Genomic DNA, 27,943 nt, shown 5'->3' on the forward strand with positions numbered 1-27,943 from the left:
TATATTGAAGATTGAAATATCTAGGATTTATATTGAATTCACTAAAAATTTCACATGTAAAATCCTTTTTTTCACTCAAATTTAATAAACGATAATTTGATGAGTTAGATATTTTAACCTTTTATACCCAACAATGCGCCCAAAAAATAGAATGTATAATAATTTAACTACTAGCTCAGTGCAATTTTTACTTTAAAAAACGTATTGCATGCATTTGTAATAGGATTTGCTTTTATTAATCAACAAATTTGAGGGTACCAATGCATGGAGTGGACGCACAGATCGTGTGTTGTTTGCAATGTTCTCCGAAATAACAGGTGTTATATCTTTCTCGGATTTACATCTAAAATCGAAATCTTTATAAAAATTACAGCTATATGTAGCTGGTTAAATCATTTTTCTACTATTTAAAAGTCCAACTTAGCAGTTTTTGCATTTTTTGCCGAATTTTATTGCAATTTTGTAATTTTAACAACATTTCTTAAAAACCAATACAGCAGAATCTAAGAATAATCATAACGATTTGAAAATAAATCATTAATAAATTATTTTTATTTTATTAAATTGAAATATGATTTTCCCATAAATTTAAGATTTCTAATCGATAAGTGGCATTTGAAAAATTAATAACGTATGAAATGGGGTTATTTTTTTAAAGATATTGTTTCAAGCTATTGAGGTTCAATTTTATATACATGGATATATCAGAGTTTCTGTACACAATGCTAATTGATAGCTTTAATGTCCAAGGAAATAAAAAAGATACGATTTTGGTGAGATTTATTATCCATTCTTAGTGCATATAGGTTTAATATATCATTCAAATACATCAAAGTCGAATTATTTCATATCACAAAATTTTTGCTAAGATTCTAAATCTTCATTGATGTATTTTCATGACGATTATTTTGAGTTAAATAATTCGATTCCCTGAATTGATTAAACTTTTTGCTGACAGATCTTCCAACTCCTGTATTTATGAATTATTTATGAATAATTCAATAGTGAAATGATATGGATTCATAATCTTTGGGTGTTCCTCAATAGAAAAGATTATTATTGAAACATTAAGGAATATTCAAGTCGTTTTGGAGAATATACCACTTGATTCGAAAAGACTGCAGATCATATGTGGCAAGCTAAGTATATCGCATAATCTTTTGAATCAGAACAAAATATTCATCTACGCACGTATTTTTCCATTAACTAATAGACCCTTGAATGATTTTTCACGATGAAAATTTATTACTTTCATAACTTAAGCCTAGTTAGTAATTATTTACATTTGACTCTTATTCAATTATCATTTTATTTGTTCGTAACGATGTGGTATTAAATAGATCATTAAAGCAATTCAGAATTGATATTCTTGTGGAATAATATTATCAAATTTACAATGAATTAATCAATTGACAAAAAGAAAATCGAAATAGGTAAAAATTATTTTGAAATATATCATCACTCAGATGGTTGTAATAAAAAATTTAAGTTAATTAGCTTCGATGATGAGAAATTGATCGTAACAAAAATGAAAGTAAGCCATTGAATGAAAATATTAAAGATTAGGTTATTGCTACTTAATAAAATTAGATTAAGCACGCCGTTATTAAATATGTTTCGGATTTCTGAAAATGTTTAATTCGGAAATAAAAAGAAGGTACTATTTAATACGTTAATGATAGGTAACAACAAATTGAAGATTGTTATTTGAAATAATTCAAATTTTATCTGGATGAAAGGTGACATTTAACCAAAAATAAACATGTATTGAATAAGTTCATCTAATTAATTGAACTCAATAAAGAATTTTTAATTGAATTCATAAATGACAATGATTTAGTAAAATAACAAATTAAATCGTTAGAAATTAGGTTTCGCTCTTATAAAATAAAGTTGGATATGTTCACAATTTTGAGTTACGTTGAAAATAATTCAATATGATCGTTATGTGGTTTAATAAATAGTGTTCAAAATAATAATGTGTGTTATTTAAAATATTAATAATAAACTTACGGTTTGTCAAAATTTATAATAAACTATTACACCAGTTTTGAGAAGGAAAATTAAATAAAAACAAAACATTTATTCTAATTCATTAATTCGAACTTTGGGAGACAAGCCATTTCAAAATTATTCTGAATTTCTTCTGAAAATTCGTTCAGATCATTGGTTGTTGGAGAAGGAGGACATAGAGAGGGGAATTGCTTTTTAGGATAGCTAGAATTTTCTTGAACGCATGGATAAATTATTGATTTAAATTGACGAATCTTCTTCGGTATATATTTCCTTACGCGCTTTGAGAAATGTGTGTTCCATCTATTTTTAATATTGTTAGCGCTTCGACCTTGAAAATAAGTTCTCAATAAACTCCATTGTGGTCCGTATTGGTAATACAATTTTTGCAAAAGATCGTCTTCTTCGGTAGTCCAGGGGCCATTTACAAGGTTTTCATTTAAATAATTCATGAAGCGATCTCTGCATTGCCTTGGGGTTCTTCCTGGCAGAGCATGGGAAATGATATTCCATCTTCTTGGCCCAAATATGGCAACTTGATGTTGAAGAATATCATCTTCTTCTTTAGAAAATTTAACGCGCCTAGAATCTGCTTTATCTAACCAGCTATCACATGGGGTAAACTCCGTCATTAAAAAGTGAGAAAATTGAATACATTCTGAATTCTGAAAATGGTGAGTGGAGAAAATATTGATATTTTAAAAAATAACAATTACTCTAAAATATGTGTTAAATGTATATAATTGACTTTTGAAATATTTACATCGTAATAGATTATCACAATTTGGATTTGACAAAATGTAATATGTAACGAACGAGAGATCACAAGTACAATTACAAATTTTTATTTTTAGAGGTTGTAAAATCATTTCAATTGAATTGAAATAGATTTGGATACTATCGTTCAATTGAACTTCAAAAAATATTATTACAATTGTTCGATATCATACTATATTTAATATCAATATTATAATTGAAATACTTATTCAATTTTTGATATGGGTTTAATATATTATATAATAAATACCATTTAAATCATCCTCAAGGTTTATTTTTGACAAAGAAAAATTGAATGTATAATTACACTTTCTTTGTCCAAACTGAATAAATTTTGGAAAGCTTATTATTATTCAATTTAAAGTGTTTTTAACAAATCATATAAAATTATCTGATCAGTAATTCAAATTGACAATGTCTGAAATCTTTCTGCTTCGGAACATTGAAACCATATTTACCTCCATAAAACAAAATCCTTTCTCAGATTTTAATTCTAAAATCTGATTCGGTCTCAATCCTTTTTATTAGCACGACTTCTATTAATCAACACTTCCTCGATTTGATATTCTCAAATTTCTAATTTTCATTTATAAGATATCATTTGAATTCGGATAAATCCTGTAACCTTTTTTAAACTGAATGATCATTAATTTTATTAAAATATTCATTGATAAGCTTAAGTGATATTCATTGAATAGTAATGATTATTGTCAGACTGACATTAACCAAACATTTTGCTGTCAAATTACCCCTAAGGGCTATTTTATTTATAACACATTACCTATACAAAAACCAAATGTTTTGGTCCGATCACTTCTATCGAATAATAATAAAATAATTAAATTATTCGATCGGAATTTTCTCAGTATTATTAACAAAACCAATATGGTTAGTAATATTAGAAGGAAACTATATTTTAAAGTTATTTTTGTCTGATTTTTAATTGTATTTTTTTGATATCAGCAATACCAATAATTTAGATAAAATTAATTTTTTATTTCGAAAGATTGATGGATTGAAAATATATCTTGAATTAATTTAAAATTTTTAAAAATATTTTCCGTTAGCAATTAATTTTTAGATATTCATCTCTTAATAATGATGACTTGGCATTTTTCTGTTCATTTGGATTTAAATTCTCTTTGAGATACGGATTATGGATAATTTTTGATTTCGAATTGATAGAAAACAATTTTAAAATGTCATCACAATGATCACCTAAGCGTTGGAACAACAAGAAGATCTTTCTTATTGGATATTTTGAATTATTAATTATTGATTTAATATTCGGAGAGAAACATGTATGGATTGATTCATTTCGGAAAATTCTGGCATGATCAATGATATCCTCTTTTGTCCTTGAACAACTCACTATCAATTTGGATCTTGAAGTAGAGATGATGCAAAGTTTTTCTGTCACTTTTATTTCAAATTTCATTCGTGATTTTTCAACAATAGAAGAGTTGATATCTGATAAACATTTCTGAATCGAATCATAGAATTCATCTGCTCCAATCCCCTGTTCAACATCGGAAGTCAGAATCATCATATTTTGGCCAGAAAGAAATTTTACCAATTCCGATCTTAACTCTTCTTGAACGAACGAATTTAAATTGTTATTGTATTGGATAATCTTATCGTAATGAAATGAGTGACGAAGAATTTGGTTATCAATGTTTGTTGAAAATGACAATTTTGTCAGCCTGACAATAAGATTTTCGAGTGTATTCTCTTCATCTGATTTAGAATAAATAAGTAGAGAACGTTCTGAGCTCTCCTGATTGCTTATTTCTTTAATTGTATATCCTGATATCTCGAATTTTCCTTTTTCGTGTGACTTATCCTTATCAACTACTGTTATGACGTCACGCGAAACAACAAATTTTCTTTTTTCGCTTTTCTCCATGAAGTTATCAAAAAATTCTATTCATTACATCAAGTCACTTTTTACTCGGTGTAAAATTTTGGAATTGAAATTCAACGTCTTTTTATACGTTCCATGATCTGAAATTTAAATTGGATCAAAGAAACGACATCGCGTCATTATGGATATCAATATTTTGATATTAATTTTTCAGGAAAAAAAGTTTTCAAGAATAATTCGCATAACAAACAACATTTTTTAATAAAATAAGCTTAGCTAGGTGGATTTTCGTTAGGATCACGTATTATTTTCCTTTTCCTCTGCTTTTTTACTCTAACTCTTATGTAATGCTGTTCATTTGGTGGTCTTGGCTTAAATTCGCCATTAATTTGATCCGCATTAACTGGGTTATCTGTATTATCTTCTTCCTCCTCTTCTTCTTCGTATTCTGATACATATTGGTCATTATTTGGTGTCAACGATTTTCCAATTCGTCGTGGAGATGAAATTGGAGGAGATTTAAACGGTGACTCTTGATTATTCCTATTTGTAGTTGAAATGACATAAGCGCTAATCTCATCTTTCAGCTTGACTTCGAGTTTATCGACTGTTTCTTTGATGATCGATTGAATATCTTCTTTATCCTTTTCGTTCTGGGGAGTTATTGCTGGGGATCTAATATTTGGTTCGTATATTACTATTGGAGTTTTCTGAGGCGATTTACCGTCAGAATTTTGGTTAATTGCGCTTAAAATAGCATTTGTTCGAAGATTTATTGATTGGGATAGCGTCTGAATAGTCTGGACAACATCATCTTGGAATGTTCCAAATGCATTTGCTGTTTCTTTTGTTTGAATATTAATTTCATTTCTTATTTGATCAATTTGTGAATTATTTTCGGATCTTACCTTCGCCAACGCCTCTTTAGTTTCCTTTTCCAGTGTTAGAATATTATTTTCAACAGCAGGCTGCAAGTTTTGAAACGCATTTTGTAAATCTTTAATTGCAGTTGCCATTTTTTGCTGTAGATTATGTATAATTTGGAACAATGTTGAATGTGCAGATTGATCTGCAGCATCAAATTGTTGTAATGAGTTGTTTAACTTTGAAATACTTTCTCCAACTTGAGATTCGATCAATGAGGTTTTCTGATTTGCAACAACAAGGGCTTCTTCAATTTTAGAAACTTTACTTTCTAAAATATTCAACTTATTGTTTTGAGAATCAACATTTGAAACGGAATTATTAACTTTTTGTTGGATATCGTTATTTATCGATTTAAAGTAATCGTTCATGCTATTTATCATCTGGTTTGATGATGTGACTGTATTTTCAAGTTGATTTACCCGATCTTTTAGAGAACTGATATTTTCTTGATAAGAACTCATCATTGTCTCTAATTTCGTAGATAGAATTGCTATGTTATCTTCACAAGGCTTAATTCGAGAAGGGATTTCGTATGAAACTATTCTGTCGTAATTAAATTGATTATTCTGACTTGGAGGATCGTAACTTGATGGTAATATTGGAGGGCGAGGATGAAAATCGATCAACGAGCGTCTTTCTGGTTCAGGAAGTAATTTATTAACAGGTTTTGCATCCATAAACGTCGGTTGTGGTAAATTTGAACCTAATTTCTTTCGATTTTTCTCTTCAATTTGCTTTTTAAGTTCTTCTGCATAAATAGGTCCGTTTTGCTTTCGCCAGTTGTTGAGCTCCTCCCCTTCTTGCCCAAACATTACTAACGAATTTGAAAATTTTTCGACTGTTTTTTTATGGAAAATCTAGTTGGTTTTTATGTATCACAGTGATTAGATCATTCGACAAGAAGCAAAGGATTCGTATTGCCAATTAAAATCTAACAATTTATCTTTGTGATTTGATTCATACGTTTTCCATCAAATCTTACTCGCTCGGTTTTCAATTTTGCTAATGGACATATGCTCACCTCATTCAGCTAAACTTGGTTACATGGGATGGTTTAAATTTAACGAGACTTTTCATAAGTAACAAAATTACATTTCTTTAACCTATATGAAATATGCATATGCCGTATTAGTATATTTGTTTTATATATTAAATCCTGAATATCTATAGGAATTATAGATTTATTACATTTTACGTTTCAATTGGGAATATGGAAGGATAGTTAGTACGAATATATTTCTTACATATATGTGTAGATTGTCATATTCTAAATATGAATGAAATTATTAAACCTGCCAAGATATTTGAGGATAGTTTGAATGCAAAAAAGTAATTTGTGCATGTTACTATACGAAAGGATATATATTTATTAAATTCCGAAGTCGTGATTCCTTTATTATATTTTATTTGTTGAGATTGAAACAAAATTATTGATGATTCTATAGTTTTTGATGTTTTTAATGCATGAATAATATTTCAATTATATGATAGATAGTAAATGTCATACTCATTAAGCACAACAACAAAACTAAATTTCCAAAAAAATTTCGAAAAAATCTTTTTCAAGTTAAAAAATACAAATTTTATAATGAATTCTGAAAAATGAAAAAAATTTGGAAAAATAGATACCCATTATAATTGATATTGATGCGAAAACAATAATATTTTTGACAAAAATCATGCAATATTACCAAAATTATTTATTATGAAAAAATCTTAGCTTGTTTTAAGAATCTTTCTATTAAAGTTTTACTATATATCAACAGTTTAGAATAGCTCTAGTGTAAATCTATTAATTTTTAAAAATTTCAAATATATTGAAAACCGTTGAAAGAAGTAGTTTACTTAGACCAATTCCTGAAGTACTGAGAGTAGATTTTCAGGGCCTCAGCGATATTTCCTGGAACAAATAAGAAATGATTTCCAAGAACATCGCCAGTGCGAAGTCTTTCAGCAAATTCCTTGGAGACCTTAGCAATAATCTGTGTTCTGCATTGATCTGGTGATGGTTTCTCTGGATTTGTAACTTCGCAAGAGGTAGTCATGACATCCCCATTGACACCAAATCTTGCAGCGGTCCATGTTCCTTCAATAACCTTTCCGGCAACAGAAGTACCAATTCCGCTCTCGAAATGGGTTGTAACTTTGGATGATGTCGTAAGTTTTCTTGGAATTGTGCAGTGAGCGAATCTAGCTGTTGTTCCATCGATTCCTGTTGGATTTGCCATGAAAATTGGGGATCCTGTCATTTGATTCATGATCATCATTGTAACTGTTGCTGGAATATCACCTTCGCATGCAGCAGTCATTCCTTCATCATTAAATCTTGATACTTCTAAGCAAGATGTGCACTTGAGAGAAGTAACAAGGTCGAAGCAACGGATTGTAAAAGCGTCGAGTTTATGTTTCTTGATAATCTCGTTAATTGAATTGTAAACATTTTCTTTCTTAGCTCCTGTAAGGAATTCGGATATATCAATGCGTTCTGTATGCATATGGAATTTTGGTGGGAGACCTTCTGCGTAATATCCAGATCCAATGAGCCAATCAGATGGATTTCCAATGAGTCCAATCTTTGGTTTCTTCTGTGCAAAGACAGATGCAGTACTTGCGGCTGTGAGGATCGGAACGAGTCTTTCCTTATCGTCTACGCAGCAGAAAATGCTTGGGGCACGCTTTCCAGCTTTGAAGTCAGCATTGAGGCGTGCTGAAATCTCGCAACCAGCAGCAAATGAATTTGACTTCTTATGAACAAGAATTACAGCTGGATTCTCAGGATATTGCTCTGCCATTTGGAGGAACATACGCTCTGTACCGCCACCAGCGCAAAATCCAATGAGTGGCTCGCCTTTAATCAATGGTATATTACTTGCTTGGAGTTGAACATTCTTAGGTACAGACTCAAGCAGAGGGCCGAGGTATTGCTTCATGAGCTCTGGGGATTTCTTTGGGAGACCAGTGTCGATGATACGATATTTGAGTGTTGCAAGCATCGTTTTTGTCACCTTCAATCCTGTGAAATATCCATTCAATTTTTGAATCGCTCTCAATTTCGTGGATGATATTTCCGAATCAGCTCACTTTCAATATTATTACAATAATGTCGTGTGTCGGCCATTAATTTAACAACTTAGAAAAATTCTCTGGCTCCATCAGGCAATCAAATCGATTTACAGGCATTGCCAATGGGGATCGAATACCATAAACATTCGTTAGAGTACACTTAAATTGTAAGAGATTAAATCTATACATCATGTAAGTTCAAATTTGTAATTTTTGTTAAAAAAGAAAGATTTATACATAAACTTTATATTTATTTTATCTAAAAAATCAACACATGTTTATTCCTGAGGTAAGATCAATGTATTGAGCTGATCAGCTTGATGGAAATTCTTCAATCCAGAATACCATCTATTTTTAACAGCTCCAGGGCTTCTTCCTGGCAGTAGACGGGCTATATTAGACCAGTGATTACCTATTTCTCTCTGTTTTTCAATAATTAATTGATCTTCCCAAGGTTCGAATGCGCCTTTCTTAATATTGGGGTCTAAGCAATTTAACCATCTCTCTCTACATTGTTTACTTGTTCTTGTAGGTACAAACTTTGCGATATCGTGCCATTTTTTAGGTCCAATAGAAGTAATTGCGGCTTTAAGCTGAGCATCTTCTTCGGCAGTCCAAGCACCACGAGAGCTTGCTGCATTATTCATAGGTGCAGAGTCCATTAAATATTGAGGAAATAATTGCATTGCAGCGTATTGTTGAGATAAGTTTGGGGTCCCGGTCCCTTGAGCATCTGCAGGATAAGGCTGATATTGATCTGGGAAAGAGTAGAATCCACCACCGGTTTGATCGGCGGTTGCGGTTTCGTTAGACATGGAGGTTTGCATCAATTTTACAATAATCGTCTTTTGTGATCTTTCTTTTGAAGACAATTTAATTCAGAGTCTTCAAAACTTGATAATCAAGTATCTAATTAGAATTAAAATATATTTTATGGACCAAAATTAGGCATCAATGCAAAAAATTTTGATCAAAATTTTAATATGCTATCATACTCATTATTATTCTGCTGTTGTCAAATACATAAGCAGAAATAGCAGAAAAAGCTTTTATTCATCCTTATTATAAAGTCAATATTCAGAATGAATATTGAATTCCATTATATACCTTTTTGATATAGCATATTCGTCAATAACTTACTATAGTAATTATTTGATCAACTTTTGGCTTCTTCATGATCTTCCATAGATCTGGAAACTGCCACTTTTTTATATAGCATAAGCTATCAATATGGACATTATGGTATAATTCACCAGCTTTCACAGAGATACAGGACAATTTCTGATGTAATACATCTTGAATCTCCAAATCAATATGCATTTGAACGTTCAGATATAAATTCAATTTTGATTTGGAATGTTCCAAAGTCTTATCATACAATAATGCCCTATACTCCATTACAAACGAATCTAACTATTACGTTTTTGTCAACGGCGCCTCACAAAATTTAAATGCATGACAATAAAATTAAATACTTGATTTCATTATTGATGTTTTTTGAGAGCGTTAATTTTTTATCCCCGCCAAAGATCCTGATCAACATTGGCATTCTCACCGAATTTTCAATTGTTGGTCATTTATGAAATTAAGACTAATGTCGCTTTTGAGATAACACATTGAAATTTTTTCCCCACAACAACCCAAATTAATATCGTTAAGCCTTTATTCTTTTAAATCTGAATTCAAACTTCCCGAATTCAGTCGCTCAGCAAATTATGCTATGTAAATTTTTGTAAAGTACCAAAAAGTCAGATTTTTAATCCCAAAACATGGAAGGAGATTTTGCAACTACAGAATCTTTTTATTCTAATCAGCATGGCCACATTTCTTTCCATGACATAATACTCAGGGATACTGCTGTATTTTCTCAATTTGAAAAAGCCATCAGATATAACTCTACTTTGTTCAAAGATAAAATTGTATTGGAAATTGGTTCTGGAACCGGAATTTTTTCTATGATGGCTGCAAAATCAGGAGCTAAGCATGTCTATGCATGGGAACCATCATTATTAAATATTTATTCCAAAAAAACTATCGAAGATAATAATTTGCAAGATAAAATCACAATTTTAAGTCAAAATTTAGAAGAAATCAAGCTAGAGGAGAAAGTAGATGTCATTTTTACTCTTTGTTTCGGATATGGAGTAATTTATGAATCTTATTTTCCTCAATTCTTAAAAGCAAAAGAATTATTTCTATCGGAAAACGGAATAACTATTCCTTCAAAGATAGATCTAATAATTGCTCCACAAAAAGTATCACAAATACGACGACAATTAGCTCAATATTCTAATTATTGGGATAACGATGTTTATGGATACAACTATAAAGCTATGAATGAACTTGTTGATTCATCAGTTAATATTGATTACTTAATTCCTACTTCAATTTCTTCATCACCTCATATTTTCAAATCAATAGTTACATCTGAGGCAAAAACAGATTTATCTCTTAGCGGAAACTTTGAATTTACAATAGAAAGCGACCAAGAGCTTGAAGGTTTTGGTTCTTGGTTTGATATTCAATTCCCTACTTCAACCGAGCCAATAATTGTCTCAACAGCTCCATCGTGCGAAAACTTGACACATTTTTGTCAATTGGCTTTCCATTTTCCAAAATCAATTGATGTCAAGAAAGATGACGTTATTTCTGGATCAGTTAATATTAGTTATCAGGGAGATAAATGTTCTCCGTTGATTTATGATATTTCCTATAAGATTAATGACTCAGATCCGATTTCTCAGAAATACATTCTGAAATAAAGTTTTAAAAATAGATATTTGTATGTAAATTTAGGGCTGTACAAAATCGAGAAAAACATTGCCGTGCGGTAATATAGGGTCAAAAAAATCGCGCCTCGGCGGCTCCGCCGCCTCGGCACTATTAAGTGCGCATTATATTTAATATGTCCTTTTTTTTCTCTTCTTCTTTTCCTTTCCTTCTTCCTCTCCTTCCTCTTCTTTCCTTCTCCTTCTCTTTTTACAACAACTGTAATAAACAGAAATTCATCAAAAGTGACAGCTCTCAATTTTTTGACATTTGTAAATTCTAAATTGAATGAGAAAAATGAAATAATACTAAGCATAATACAATATTCTAGATTTAATTATAATTAGGAAAAAGTTAGTTTTGAGAGTACTTTTCATAGGCATATAGAATGAAATCTTCTGAAAAATAATATCACATAAACTCATATTATTTTCTAATATATAACTATTTTATATAAAAATCAAATTCAATGATCTTAAAAGCGAAGGACAAACCTCAAAATTTACGAATATAATGAGTGGGAATATAATGCTTATCTATCATAAAACCATATGAAATATCAATTTTTGCTTTACGCCTAATTTTTGACGACAATTAGCAAAAAATGTTAAATGTTAACACTCAGTCCATTTGAATATGAAAAATAAAATTGACTTTGATTAAATGTAAGAACGCTATAAATTATGTATATGATTCAGTAAATAAATCTAAGCAACCTTGACTAAAAATCCATGGAGAGATTGGGACAAAGTTGCAATTCGGCACTTTTTGTAAAAAAAATGGGGTCATACTCATAATGAATAGAGACTTATAGCCAAGTCTTGATATCATGCAGGGAGAATATACATAGATAAGCAATTATATTTTATAGTAGTAGTATTCAGAAATTCTTACAATTTACAATACAATTTTCAAAAATGGATAAAGACTTATAGCCAAGTCTTGATATCATGCAGGGAGAATATACATAGATAAGCAATTATATTTTATAGTAGTAGTATTCAGAAATTCTTACAATTTACAATACAATTTTCAAAAATGGATAAAGACTAATAGCCAAGTCTTGATATCATGCAGGGAGATATACATAGATAAGCAATTATATTTTATAGTAGTAGTATTCAGAAATTCTTACAATTTACAATACAATTTTCAAAAATGGATAAAGACTAATAGCCAAGTCTTGATATCATGCAGGGAGAATATACATAGATAAGCAATTATATTTTATAGTAGTAGTATTCAGAAATTCTTACAATTTACAATACAATTTTCAAAAATGGATAAAGACTAATAGCCAAGTCTTGATATCATGCAGGGAGAATATACATAGATAAGCAATTATATTTTATAGTAGTAGTATTCAGAAATTCTTACAATTTACAATACAATTTTCAAAAATGGATAAAGACTAATAGCCAAGTCTTGATATCATGCAGGGAGAATATACATAGATAAGCAATTATATTTTATAGTAGTAGTATTCAGAAATTCTTACAATTTACAATACAATTTTCAAAAATGGATAAAGACTAATAGCCAAGTCTTGATATCATGCAGGGAGAATATACATAGATAAGCAATTATATTTTATAGTAGTAGTATTCAGAAATTCTTACAATTTACAATACAATTTTCAAAAATGGATAAAGACTAATAGCCAAGTCTTGATATCATGCAGGGAGAATATACATAGATAAGCAATTATATTTTATAGTAGTAGTATTCAGAAATTCTTACAATTTACAATACAATTTTCAAAAATGGATAAAGACTAATAGCCAAGTCTTGATATCATGCAGGGAGAATATACATAGATAAGCAATTATATTTTATAGTAGTAGTATTCAGAAATTCTTACAATTTACAATACAATTTTCAAAAATGGATAAAGACTAATAGCCAAGTCTTGATATCATGCAGGGAGAATATACATAGATAAGCAATTATATTTTATAGTAGTAGTTTCAGAAATTCTTACAATTTACAATACAATTTTCAAAAATGGATAAAGACTAATAGCCAAGTCTTGATATCATGCAGGGAGAATATACATAGATAAGCAATTATATTTTATAGTAGTAGTATTCAGAAATTCTTACAATTTACAATACAATTTTCAAAAATGGATAAAGACTAATAGCCAAGTCTTGATATCATGCAGGGAGAATATACATAGATAAGCAATTATATTTTATAGTAGTAGTATTCAGAAATTCTTACAATTTACAATACAATTTTCAAAAATGGATAAAGACTAATAGCCAAGTCTTGATATCATGCAGGGAGAATATACATAGATAAGCAATTATATTTTATAGTAGTAGTATTCAGAAATTCTTACAATTTACAATACAATTTTCAAAAATGGATAAAGACTAATAGCCAAGTCTTGATATCATGCAGGGAGAATATACATAGATAAGCAATTATATTTTATAGTAGTAGTATTCAGAAATTCTTACAATTTACAATACAATTTTCAAAAATGGATAAAGACTAATAGCCAAGTCTTGATATCATGCAGGGAGAATATACATAGATAAGCAATTATATTTTATAGTAGTAGTATTCAGAAATTCTTACAATTTACAATACAATTTTCAAAAATGGATAAAGACTAATAGCCAAGTCTTGATATCATGCAGGGAGAATATACATAGATAAGCAATTATATTTTATAGTAGTAGTATTCAGAAATTCTTACAATTTACAATACAATTTTCAAAAATGGATAAAGACTAATAGCCAAGTCTTGATATCATGCAGGGAGAATATATAGATAAGCAATTATATTTTATAGTAGTAGTATTCAGAAATTCTTACAATTTACAATACAATTTTCAAAAATGGATAAAGACTAATAGCCAAGTCTTGATATCATGCAGGGAGAATATACATAGATAAGCAATTATATTTTATAGTAGTAGTATTCAGAAATTCTTACAATTTACAATACAATTTTCAAAAATGGATAAAGACTAATAGCCAAGTCTTGATATCATGCAGGGAGAATATACATAGATAAGCAATTATATTTTATAGTAGTAGTATTCAGAAATTCTTACAATTTACAATACAATTTTCAAAAATGGATAAAGACTAATAGCCAAGTCTTGATATCATGCAGGGAGAATATACATAGATAAGCAATTATATTTTATAGTAGTAGTATTCAGAAATTCTTACAATTTACAATACAATTTTCAAAAATGGATAAAGACTAATAGCCAAGTCTTGATATCATGCAGGGAGAATATACATAGATAAGCAATTATATTTTATAGTAGTAGTATTCAGAAATTCTTACAATTTACAATACAATTTTCAAAAATGGATAAAGACTAATAGCCAAGTCTTGATATCATGCAGGGAGAATATACATAGATAAGCAATTATATTTTATAGTAGTAGTATTCAGAAATTCTTACAATTTACAATACAATTTTCAAAAATGGATAAAGACTAATAGCCAAGTCTTGATATCATGCAGGGAGAATATACATAGATAAGCAATTATATTTTATAGTAGTAGTATTCAGAAATTCTTACAATTTACAATACAATTTTCAAAAATGGATAAAGACTAATAGCCAAGTCTTGATATCATGCAGGGAGAATATACATAGATAAGCAATTATATTTTATAGTAGTAGTATTCAGAAATTCTTACAATTTACAATACAATTTTCAAAAATGGATAAAGACTAATAGCCAAGTCTTGATATCATGCAGGGAGAATATACATAGATAAGCAATTATATTTTATAGTAGTAGTATTCAGAAATTCTTACAATTTACAATACAATTTTCAAAAATGGATAAAGACTAATAGCCAAGTCTTGATATCATGCAGGGAGAATATACATAGATAAGCAATTATATTTTATAGTAGTAGTATTCAGAAATTCTTACAATTTACAATACAATTTTCAAAAATGGATAAAGACTAATAGCCAAGTCTTGATATCATGCAGGGAGAATATACATAGATAAGCAATTATATTTTATAGTAGTAGTATTCAGAAATTCTTACAATTTACAATACAATTTTCAAAAATGGATAAAGACTAATAGCCAAGTCTTGATATCATGCAGGGAGAATATACATAGATAAGCAATTATATTTTATAGTAGTAGTATTCAGAAATTCTTACAATTTACAATACAATTTTCAAAAATGGATAAAGACTAATAGCCAAGTCTTGATATCATGCAGGGAGAATATACATAGATAAGCAATTATATTTTATAGTAGTAGTATTCAGAAATTCTTACAATTTACAATACAATTTTCAAAAATGGATAAAGACTAATAGCCAAGTCTTGATATCATGCAGGGAGAATATACATAGATAAGCAATTATATTTTATAGTAGTAGTATTCAGAAATTCTTACAATTTACAATACAATTTTCAAAAATGGATAAAGACTAATAGCCAAGTCTTGATATCATGCAGGGAGAATATACATAGATAAGCAATTATATTTTATAGTAGTAGTATTCAGAAATTCTTACAATTTACAATACAATTTTCAAAAATGGATAAAGACTAATAGCCAAGTCTTGATATCATGCAGGGAGAATATACATAGATAAGCAATTATATTTTATAGTAGTAGTATTCAGAAATTCTTACAATTTACAATACAATTTTCAAAAATGGATAAAGACTAATAGCCAAGTCTTGATATCATGCAGGGAGAATATACATAGATAAGCAATTATATTTTATAGTAGTAGTATTCAGAAATTCTTACAATTTACAATACAATTTTCAAAAATGGATAAAGACTAATAGCCAAGTCTTGATATCATGCAGGGAGAATATACATAGATAAGCAATTATATTTTATAGTAGTAGTATTCAGAAATTCTTACAATTTACAATACAATTTTCAAAAATGGATAAAGACTAATAGCCAAGTCTTGATATCATGCAGGGAGAATATACATAGATAAGCAATTATATTTTATAGTAGTAGTATTCAGAAATTCTTACAATTTACAATACAATTTTCAAAAATGGATAAAGACTAATAGCCAAGTCTTGATATCATGCAGGGAGAATATACATAGATAAGCAATTATATTTTATAGTAGTAGTATTCAGAAATTCTTACAATTTACAATACAATTTTCAAAAATGGATAAAGACTAATAGCCAAGTCTTGATATCATGCAGGGAGAATATACATAGATAAGCAATTATATTTTATAGTAGTATTTCAGAAATTCTTACAATTTACAATACAATTTTCAAAAATGGATAAAGACTAATAGCCAAGTCTTGATATCATGCAGGGAGAATATACATAGATAAGCAATTATATTTTATAGTAGTAGTATTCAGAAATTCTTACAATTTACAATACAATTTTCAAAAATGGATAAAGACTAATAGCCAAGTCTTGATATCATGCAGGGAGAATATACATAGATAAGCAATTATATTTTATAGTAGTAGTATTCAGAAATTCTTACAATTTACAATACAATTTTCAAAAATGGATAAAGACTAATAGCCAAGTCTTGATATCATGCAGGGAGAATATACATAGATAAGCAATTATATTTTATAGTAGTAGTATTCAGAAATTCTTACAATTTACAATACAATTTTCAAAAATGGATAAAGACTAATAGCCAAGTCTTGATATCATGCAGGGAGAATATACATAGATAAGCAATTATATTTTATAGTAGTAGTATTCAGAAATTCTTACAATTTACAATACAATTTTCAAAAATGGATAAAGACTAATAGCCAAGTCTTGATATCATGCAGGGAGAATATACATAGATAAGCAATTATATTTTATAGTAGTAGTATTCAGAAATTCTTACAATTTACAATACAATTTTCAAAAATGGATAAAGACTAATAGCCAAGTCTTGATATCATGCAGGGAGAATATACATAGATAAGCAATTATATTTTATAGTAGTAGTATTCAGAAATTCTTACAATTTACAATACAATTTTCAAAAATGGATAAAGACTAATAGCCAAGTCTTGATATCATGCAGGGAGAATATACATAGATAAGCAATTATATTTTATAGTAGTAGTATTCAGAAATTCTTACAATTTACAATACAATTTTCAAAAATGGATAAAGACTAATAGCCAAGTCTTGATATCATGCAGGGAGAATATACATAGATAAGCAATTATATTTTATAGTAGTAGTATTCAGAAATTCTTACAATTTACAATACAATTTTCAAAAATGGATAAAGACTAATAGCCAAGTCTTGATATCATGCAGGGAGAATATACATAGATAAGCAATTATATTTTATAGTAGTAGTATTCAGAAATTCTTACAATTTACAATACAATTTTCAAAAATGGATAAAGACTAATAGCCAAGTCTTGATATCATGCAGGGAGAATATACATAGATAAGCAATTATATTTTATAGTAGTAGTATTCAGAAATTCTTACAATTTACAATACAATTTTCAAAAATGGATAAAGACTAATAGCCAAGTCTTGATATCATGCAGGGAGAATATACATAGATAAGCAATTATATTTTATAGTAGTAGTATTCAGAAATTCTTACAATTTACAATACAATTTTCAAAAATGGATAAAGACTAATAGCCAAGTCTTGATATCATGCAGGGAGAATATACATAGATAAGCAATTATATTTTATAGTAGTAGTATTCAGAAATTCTTACAATTTACAATACAATTTTCAAAAATGGATAAAGACTAATAGCCAAGTCTTGATATCATGCAGGGAGAATATACATAGATAAGCAATTATATTTTATAGTAGTAGTATTCAGAAATTCTTACAATTTACAATACAATTTTCAAAAATGGATAAAGACTAATAGCCAAGTCTTGATATCATGCAGGGAGAATATACATAGATAAGCAATTATATTTTATAGTAGTAGTATTCAGAAATTCTTACAATTTACAATACAATTTTCAAAAATGGATAAAGACTAATAGCCAAGTCTTGATATCATGCAGGGAGAATATACATAGATAAGCAATTATATTTTATAGTAGTAGTATTCAGAAATTCTTACAATTTACAATACAATTTTCAAAAATGGATAAAGACTAATAGCCAAGTCTTGATATCATGCAGGGAGAATATACATAGATAAGCAATTATATTTTATAGTAGTAGTATTCAGAAATTCTTACAATTTACAATACAATTTTCAAAAATGGATAAAGACTAATAGCCAAGTCTTGATATCATGCAGGGAGAATATACATAGATAAGCAATTATATTTTATAGTAGTAGTATTCAGAAATTCTTACAATTTACAATACAATTTTCAAAAATGGATAAAGACTAATAGCCAAGTCTTGATATCATGCAGGGAGAATATACATAGATAAGCAATTATATTTTATAGTAGTAGTATTCAGAAATTCTTACAATTTACAATACAATTTTCAAAAATGGATAAAGACTATAGCCAAGTCTTGATATCATGCAGGGAGAATATACATAGATAAGCAATTATATTTTATAGTAGTAGTATTCAGAAATTCTTACAATTTACAATACAATTTTCAAAAATGGATAAAGACTAATAGCCAAGTCTTGATATCATGCAGGGAGAATATACATAGATAAGCAATTATATTTTATAGTAGTAGTATTCAGAAATTCTTACAATTTACAATACAATTTTCAAAAATGGATAAAGACTAATAGCCAAGTCTTGATATCATGCAGGGAGAATATACATAGATAAGCAATTATATTTTATAGTAGTAGTATTCAGAAATTCTTACAATTTACAATACAATTTTCAAAAATGGATAAAGACTAATAGCCAAGTCTTGATATCATGCAGGGAGAATATACATAGATAAGCAATTATATTTTATAGTAGTAGTATTCAGAAATTCTTACAATTTACAATACAATTTTCAAAAATGGATAAAGACTAATAGCCAAGTCTTGATATCATGCAGGGAGAATATACATAGATAAGCAATTATATTTTATGTAGTAGTATTCAGAAATTCTTACAATTTACAATACAATTTTCAAAAATGGATAAAGACTAATAGCCAAGTCTTGATATCATGCAGGGAGAATATACATAGATAAGCAATTATATTTTATAGTAGTAGTATTCAGAAATTCTTACAATTTACAATACAATTTTCAAAAATGGATAAAGACTAATAGCCAAGTCTTGATATCATGCAGGGAGAATATACATAGATAAGCAATTATATTTTATAGTAGTAGTATTCAGAAATTCTTACAATTTACAATACAATTTTCAAAAATGGATAAAGACTAATAGCCAAGTCTTGATATCATGCAGGGAGAATATACATAGATAAGCAATTATATTTTATAGTAGTAGTATTCAGAAATTCTTACAATTTACAATACAATTTTCAAAAATGGATAAAGACTAATAGCCAAGTCTTGATATCATGCAGGGAGAATATACATAGATAAGCAATTATATTTTATAGTAGTAGTATTCAGAAATTCTTACAATTTACAATACAATTTTCAAAAATGGATAAAGACTAATAGCCAAGTCTTGATATCATGCAGGGAGAATATACATAGATAAGCAATTATATTTTATAGTAGTAGTATTCAGAAATTCTTACAATTTACAATACAATTTTCAAAAATGGATAAAGACTAATAGCCAAGTCTTGATATCATGCAGGGAGAATATACATAGATAAGCAATTATATTTTATAGTAGTAGTATTCAGAAATTCTTACAATTTACAATACAATTTTCAAAAATGGATAAAGACTAATAGCCAAGTCTTGATATCATGCAGGGAGAATATACATAGATAAGCAATTATATTTTATAGTAGTAGTATTCAGAAATTCTTACAATTTACAATACAATTTTCAAAAATGGATAAAGACTAATAGCCAAGTCTTGATATCATGCAGGGAGAATATACATAGATAAGCAATTATATTTTATAGTAGTAGTATTCAGAAATTCTTACAATTTACAATACAATTTTCAAAAATGGATAAAGACTAATAGCCAAGTCTTGATATCATGCAGGGAGAATATACATAGATAAGCAATTATATTTTATAGTAGTTATTCAGAAATTCTTACAATTTACAATACAATTTTCAAAAATGGATAAAGACTAATAGCCAAGTCTTGATATCATGCAGGGAGAATATACATAGATAAGCAATTATATTTTATAGTAGTAGTATTCAGAAATTCTTACAATTTACAATACAATTTTCAAAAATGGATAAAGACTAATAGCCAAGTCTTGATATCATGCAGGGAGAATATACATAGATAAGCAATTATATTTTATAGTAGTAGTATTCAGAAATTCTTACAATTTACAATACAATTTTCAAAAATGGATAAAGACTAATAGCCAAGTCTTGATATCATGCAGGGAGAATATACATAGATAAGCAATTATATTTTATAGTAGTAGTATTCAGAAATTCTTACAATTTACAATACAATTTTCAAAAATGGATAAAGACTAATAGCCAAGTCTTGATATCATGCAGGGAGAATATACATAGATAAGCAATTATATTTTATAGTAGTAGTATTCAGAAATTCTTACAATTTACAATACAATTTTCAAAAATGGATAAAGACTAATAGCCAAGTCTTGATATCATGCAGGGAGAATATACATAGATAAGCAATTATATTTTATAGTAGTAGTATTCAGAAATTCTTACAATTTACAATACAATTTTCAAAAATGGATAAAGACTAATAGCCAAGTCTTGATATCATGCAGGGAGAATATACATAGATAAGCAATTATATTTTATAGTAGTAGTATTCAGAAATTCTTACAATTTACAATACAATTTTCAAAAATGGATAAAGACTAATAGCCAAGTCTTGATATCATGCAGGGAGAATATACATAGATAAGCAATTATATTTTATAGTAGTAGTATTCAGAAATTCTTACAATTTACAATACAATTTTCAAAAATGGATAAAGACTAATAGCCAAGTCTTGATATCATGCAGGGAGAATATACATAGATAAGCAATTATATTTTATAGTAGTAGTATTCAGAAATTCTTACAATTTACAATACAATTTTCAAAAATGGATAAAGACTAATAGCCAAGTCTTGATATCATGCAGGGAGAATATACATAGATAAGCAATTATATTTTATAGTAGTAGTATTCAGAAATTCTTACAATTTACAATACAATTTTCAAAAATGGATAAAGACTAATAGCCAAGTCTTGATATCATGCAGGGAGAAATATACATAGTATATAATATAATTGCTTATCTATGTAATATATCTCCCTGCATGATATCAAGACTTGGCTATTAGTCTTTATCCATTTTTGAAAATTGTATTGTAAATTGTAAGAATTTCTGATACTACTACTTATAAATATAATTGCTTATTCATGTTATATCTCTCCTGCATGATATCAAGACTTGGCTATTAGTCTTTATCCATTTTTGAAAATTGTATTGTAAATTGTAAGAATTTCTGAATACTTACTTATTAAATATAATTGCTTATCTATGTATTTCTCCTGCATGATATCAGACTTGGCTATTAGTCTTTATCCATTTTGAAAATTGTATTGTAAATTGTAAGAATTTCTGAATACTACTACTATAAATATATTTGCTTTATTATGTATATTCTCCCTGCTGATATCAAGATCTGGTATTAGTCTTTATCCATTTTTGAAAAATTGTATTGTAAATTGTAAGAATTTCTGAATACTACTACTATTAAATATAATTGCTTATCTATGTATATTCTCCCTGCATGATATCAAGACTTGGCTATTAGTCTTTTACCATTTTGAAATTGTATTGTAATTGTAAGAATTTCTGAATATACTACTATAAAATATAATTGCTTATCTATTATATTCTCCCTGCATGATATCAAGACTTGGCATATTAGTCTTTATCCATTTTGTAAATTGTATTGTTAAATTGTAAAATTTCTGATACTATACTATAAAATATAATTGCTTATCTATGTATATTCTCCCTGCATGATATCAAGACTTGGCTATTAGTCTTTATCATTTTTGAAATTGTATTGTAAATTGTAAGATTTCTGATGTAATACTACTACTACTATAAAATATAATTGCTTATCATGTATATTCTCCCTGCATGATATCAAGACTTGGCTATTAGTCTTTATCCATTTTTTGAAAATTGTATTGTTAATTGTAAGAATTTCTGAATACTACTACTATAAAATATAATTGCTATTTCTATGTATATTCTCCCTGCATGATATCAAGACTTGGCTATTAGTCTTTATTTTTTGAAAATTGTATTGTAAATTGTAAGAATTTCTGAATACTACTACTATAAAATATAATCTTATCTATGTATATTCTCCCTGCATTGATATCAAGACTTGGCTATTAGTCTTTATCATTTTTGAAAATTGTATTGTAAATTGTAAGAATTTCTGATACTAACTACTATAAAATATAATTGCTTATCTATGTATATTCTCCTGCATGATATCAAGACTTGGCTATTAGTCTTTATCCATTTTTGAAAATTGTATTAAATTGTAAGAATTTCTGAATACTACTACTATAAAATATAATTGCTTATCTATGTATATTCTCCCTGCATGATATCAAGACTTGGCTATTAGTCTTTATCCATTTTGAAAATTGTATTGTAAATTGTAAGGATTTCTGAATACTACTACTATAAAATATAATTGCTATCATGTATATTTCTCCCTGCATGATATCAAGCTTGGCTATTAGTCTTTATCCATTTTTGAAAATTGTATTGTAAATTGTAAGAATTTCTGAATCTACTACTATAAAATATATTGCTTATCATGTATATTCTCCCTGCATGATATCAAGACTTGGCTATTAGTCTTTATCCATTTTGAAAATTGTATTGTAAATTGAAGAATTTCTGAATACTACTACTATAAAATATAATTGCTTATCTATGTATATTCTCCCTGCATGAATATCAGACTTGGCTATTAGTCTTTATCCATTTTTGAAAATTGTATTGTAAATTGTAAGAATTTCTGAATACTACTACTATAAAATATAATTGCTTATCTATGTATATTCTCCCTGCATGATATCAAGACTTGGCTATTAGTCTTTATCCATTTTTGAAATTGTATTGTAAATTGTAAGAATTTCTGAATACTACTACTATAAAATATAATTGCTTATCATGTATATTCTCCCTGCATGATATCAAACTTGGCTATTTAGTCTTTATCCATTTTTAAATTGTATTGTAAATTGTAAGAATTTCTGAATACTACTACTATAAAATATAATTGCTTATCTATGTATATTCTCCCTGCATGATATCAAGACTTGGCTATTAGTCTTTATCCATTTTTGAAAATTGTATTGTAAATTGTAAGAATTTCTGAATACTACTACTATAAAATATAATTGCTTATCATGTATATTCTCCCTGCATGATATCAAGACTTGGCTATTAGTCTTTATTATTTTGAAATTGTATTGTAAATTGTAAGAATTTCTGAATACTACTACTATAAAATATAATTGCTTATCTATGTATATTCTCCCTGCATGATATCAAGACTTGGCTATTAGTCTTTATCCATTTTTGAAAATTGTATTGTAAATTGTAAGAATTTCTGAATACTACTACTAAAATATTAATGCTTATCTATGTATATTCTCCTGCATGATATCAAGACTTGGCATTAGTCTTTATCCATTTTTGAAAATTGTATTGTAAATTGTAAGAATTTCTGAATACTACTACTATAAATATAATTGCTTATCTATGTATATTCTCCCTGCATGATATCAAGACTTGGCTATTAGTCTTTATCCATTTTTGAAAATTGTATTGTAAATTGTAATTTCTGAATACTACTACTATAAAATATAATTGCTTATCATGTATATTCTCCCTGCATGATATCAAGACTTGGCTATTAGTCTTTATCCATTTTTGAAAATTGTATTGTAAATTGTAAGAATTTCTGAATACTACTACTATAAATATAATTGCTTATCTATGTATATTCTCCCTGCATGATATCAAGACTTGGCTATTAGTCTTTATCCATTTTTGAAAATTGTATTGTAAATTGTAAGAATTTCTGAATACTACTACTAAAATATAATTGCTTATCTATGTATATTCTCCCTGCATGATATCAAGACTTGGCTATTAGTCTTTATCCATTTTTGAAAATTGTATTGTAAATTGTAAGAATTTCTGAATACTACTACTATAAAATATAATTGCTTATCATGTATATTTCTCCTGCATGATATCAAGACTTGGCTATTAGTCTTTATCCATTTTTGAAAATTGTATTGTAAATTGTAAGAATTTCTGAATACTACTACTATAAAAATATATTGCTTATCTATGTATATTCTCCCTGCATGATATCAAGACTTGGCTATTAGTCTTTATCCATTTTTGAAAATTGTATTGTAAATTGTAAGAATTTCTGATACTTCTACTATAAAATATAATTGCTTATCTTGTATATTCTCCCTGATGATATCAAGACTTGGCTATTAGTCTTTATCCATTTTTGAAAATTGTATTGTAAATTGTAAGAATTTCTGAATACTACTACTATAAAATATAATTGCTTATCTATGTATATTCTCCCTGCATGATATCAAGACTTGCTATTAGTCTTTATCCATTTTTGAAAATTGTATTGTAAATTGTAAGAATTTCTGAATACTACTACTATAAATATAATTCTTATCTATGTATATTCTCCCTGCATGATATCAAGACTTGGCTATTAGTCTTTATCCATTTTTGAAAATTGTATTGTAAATTGTAAGAATTTCTGAATACTACTACTATAAAATATAATTGCTTTCTTATGTATATTCTCCCTGCATGATATCAAGACTTGGCTATTAGTCTTTATCCATTTTTGAAAATTGTATTTTAAATTGTAAGAATTTCTGAATACTACTACTATAAAAAATATATTGCTTACTATGTATATTCTCCCTGCATGATATCAGACTTGGCTATTAGTCTTTATCCATTTTTGAAAATTGTATTGTAAATTGTAAGAATTTCTGAATACTACTACTATAAAATATAATTGCTTATCTATGTATATTCTCCCTGCATGATATCAAGACTTGGCTATTAGTCTTTATCCATTTTTGAAAATTGTATTGTAAATTGTAAGAATTTCTGAATACTACTACTATAAAATATAATTGCTTATCTATGTATATTCTCCCTGCATGATATCAAGACTTGGCTATTAGTCTTTATCCATTTTTGAAAATTGTATTGTAAATTGTAAGAATTTCTGAATACTACTACTATAAAATTAATTGCTTATCTATGTATATTCTCCCTGCATGATATCAAGACTTGGCTATTAGTCTTTATCCATTTTTGAAAATTGTATTGTAAATTGTAAGAATTTCTGAATACTACTACTATAAAATATAATTGCTTATCTATGTATATTCTCCCTGCATGATATCAAGACTTGGCTATTAGTCTTTATCCATTTTTGAAAATTGTATTGTAAATTGTAAGAATTTCTGAATACTACTACTTATAAAATATAATTGCTTATCTATGATATTCTCCCTGCATGATATCAAGACTTGGCTATTAGTCTTTATCCATTTTGAAAATTGTATTGTAAATTGTAAGAATTTCTGAATACTACTACTATAAAAATTAATTGCTTATCTATGTATATTCTCCTGCATGATATCAAGACTTGGCTATTAGTCTTTATCCATTTTTGAAAATTGTATTGTAAATTGTAAGAATTTCTGAATACTACTACTATAAAATATAATTGCTTATCTATGTATATTCTCCCTGCATGATATCAAGACTTGGCTATTAGTCTTTATCCATTTTTGAAAATTGTATTGTAAATTGTAAGAATTTCTGAATACTACTACTATAAAATATAATTGCTTATCTATGTATATTCTCCCTGCATGATATCAAGACTTGGCTATTAGTCTTTATCCATTTTTGAAAATTGTATTGTAAATTGTAAGAATTTCTGAATACTACTACTATAAAATATAATTGCTTATCTATGTATATTCTCCTGCATGATATCAAGACTTGGCTATTAGTCTTTATCCATTTTTGAAAATTGTTATTGTAAATTGTAAGAATTTCTGAATACTACTACTATAAATATAATTGCTTATCTATGTATATTCTCCCTGCATGATATCAAGACTTGGCTATTAGTCTTTATCCATTTTTGAAAATTGTATTGTAAATTGTAAAGTTTCTGAATACTACTACTATAAAATATAATTGCTTATCTATGTATATTCTCCCTGCATGATATCAAGACTTGCTATTAGTCTTTATCCATTTTTGAAAATTGTATATGTAAATTGTAAGAATTTCTGAATACTACTCTATAAAATATAATTGCTTATCTATGTATATTCTCCCTGCATGATATCAAGACTTGGCTTATAGTCTTTATCCATTTTTGAAAATTGTATTGTAAATTGTAAGAATTTCTGAATACTACTACTATAAAATATAATTGCTTATCTATGTATATTCTCCCTGCATGATATCAAGACTTGGCTATTAGTCTTTATCCATTTTTGAAAATTGTATTGTAATTGTAAGAATTTCTGAATACTACTACTATAAAATATAATTGCTTATCTATGTATATTCTCCCTGCATGATATCAAGACTTGGCTATTAGTCTTTATCCATTTTTGAAAATTGTATTGTAAATTGTAAGAATTTCTGAATACTACTACTATAAAATATAATTGCTTATCTATGTATATTCTCCCTGCATGATATCAAGACTTGGCTATTAGTCTTTATCCATTTTTGAAAATTGTATTGTAAATTGTAAGAATTTCTGAATACTACTACTATAAAATATAATTGCTTATCTATGTATATTCTCCCTGCATGATATCAAGACTTGGCTATTAGTCTTTATCCATTTTTGAAAATTGTATTGTAAATTGTAAGAATTTCTGAATACTACTACTATAAAATATAATTGCTTATCTATGTATATTCTCCCTGCATGATATCAAGACTTGGCTATTAGTCTTTATCCATTTTTGAAAATTGTATTGTAAATTGTAAGAATTTCTGAATACTACTACTATAAAATATAATTGCTTATCTATGTATATTCTCCTGCATGATATCAGACTTGGCTATTAGTCTTTATCCATTTTTGAAAATTGTATTGTAAATTGTAAGAATTTCTGAATTACTACTATAAATATATATTGCTTATCTATGTATATTCTCCCTGCATGATATCAAGACTGGCTATTAGTCTTTATCCATTTTTGAAAATTGTATTGTAAATTGTAAGAATTTCTGAAAATACTACTATAAAAATATAATTGCTTATCTATGTATATTCTCCCTGCATGATATCAAGACTTGGCTATTAGTCTTTATCCATTTTTGAAAATTGTATTGTAAATTGTAAGAATTTCTGAATACTACTACTATAAATATAATTGCTTATCTA

The 27,943-nt window shown here is 27.6% G+C and overlaps 6 protein-coding genes across 6 annotated transcripts, besides 3 other annotated features; 1 reads left to right on the forward strand and 5 right to left on the reverse strand.

Annotated features, from left to right (window-relative positions):
- Nucleotides 1–1,820: 1,820 nt before the first annotated feature.
- On the reverse strand, nucleotides 1,821–2,656 carry TVAGG3_0289500 (RNA polymerase II transcription regulator recruiting protein; the record flags this gene model as incomplete). The annotated part of the gene is made up of 1 exon (XM_001578900.1): nucleotides 2,088–2,645. One exon carries the CDS (start codon nucleotides 2,643–2,645, stop codon nucleotides 2,088–2,090), a length of 558 nt encoding a protein of 185 aa, XP_001578950.1.
- A 1,197-nt stretch (nucleotides 2,657–3,853) lies between these two features.
- TVAGG3_0289510 (uncharacterized protein) lies at nucleotides 3,854–4,696 on the reverse strand (the record flags this gene model as incomplete). Its single annotated transcript, XM_001578901.1, has 1 exon — nucleotides 3,854–4,696. The coding sequence occupies one exon, from the start codon at nucleotides 4,694–4,696 to the stop codon at nucleotides 3,854–3,856; it is 843 nt and encodes a 280-aa protein (XP_001578951.1).
- A 178-nt stretch (nucleotides 4,697–4,874) lies between these two features.
- Nucleotides 4,875–6,415, reverse strand: TVAGG3_0289520 (uncharacterized protein; the record flags this gene model as incomplete). Its single annotated transcript, XM_001578902.1, has 1 exon — nucleotides 4,927–6,393. One exon carries the CDS (start codon nucleotides 6,391–6,393, stop codon nucleotides 4,927–4,929), a length of 1,467 nt encoding a protein of 488 aa, XP_001578952.1.
- Nucleotides 6,416–7,363: 948 nt separating this feature from the next.
- Nucleotides 7,364–8,708, reverse strand: TVAGG3_0289530 (L-fucose isomerase protein; the record flags this gene model as incomplete). Its single annotated transcript, XM_001578903.1, has 1 exon — nucleotides 7,423–8,574. One exon carries the CDS (start codon nucleotides 8,572–8,574, stop codon nucleotides 7,423–7,425), a length of 1,152 nt encoding a protein of 383 aa, XP_001578953.1.
- A 166-nt stretch (nucleotides 8,709–8,874) lies between these two features.
- Nucleotides 8,875–9,604, reverse strand: TVAGG3_0289540 (RNA polymerase II transcription regulator recruiting protein; the record flags this gene model as incomplete). Its single annotated transcript, XM_001578904.2, has 1 exon — nucleotides 8,923–9,471. The coding sequence occupies one exon, from the start codon at nucleotides 9,469–9,471 to the stop codon at nucleotides 8,923–8,925; it is 549 nt and encodes a 182-aa protein (XP_001578954.1).
- An 809-nt stretch (nucleotides 9,605–10,413) lies between these two features.
- On the forward strand, nucleotides 10,414–11,406 carry TVAGG3_0289550 (arginine omega-N asymmetric methyltransferase protein; the record flags this gene model as incomplete). Its single annotated transcript, XM_001578905.1, has 1 exon — nucleotides 10,414–11,406. The coding sequence occupies one exon, from the start codon at nucleotides 10,414–10,416 to the stop codon at nucleotides 11,404–11,406; it is 993 nt and encodes a 330-aa protein (XP_001578955.1).
- An 80-nt stretch (nucleotides 11,407–11,486) lies between these two features.
- Nucleotides 11,487–11,623: a mobile genetic element.
- A 12-nt stretch (nucleotides 11,624–11,635) lies between these two features.
- Nucleotides 11,636–11,672: a mobile genetic element.
- Nucleotides 11,636–11,672: a terminal%2Cinverted (terminal inverted repeat of Banshee-A3 transposon ID:TVAGG3_0289570).
- Nucleotides 11,673–27,943: the final 16,271 nt, after the last annotated feature.

The sequence above is a fragment of the Trichomonas vaginalis genome, chromosome V (assembly GCF_026262505.1).
Source record: "Trichomonas vaginalis G3 chromosome V, whole genome shotgun sequence".
Lineage (NCBI taxonomy): Eukaryota > Parabasalia > Trichomonadida > Trichomonadidae > Trichomonas > Trichomonas vaginalis.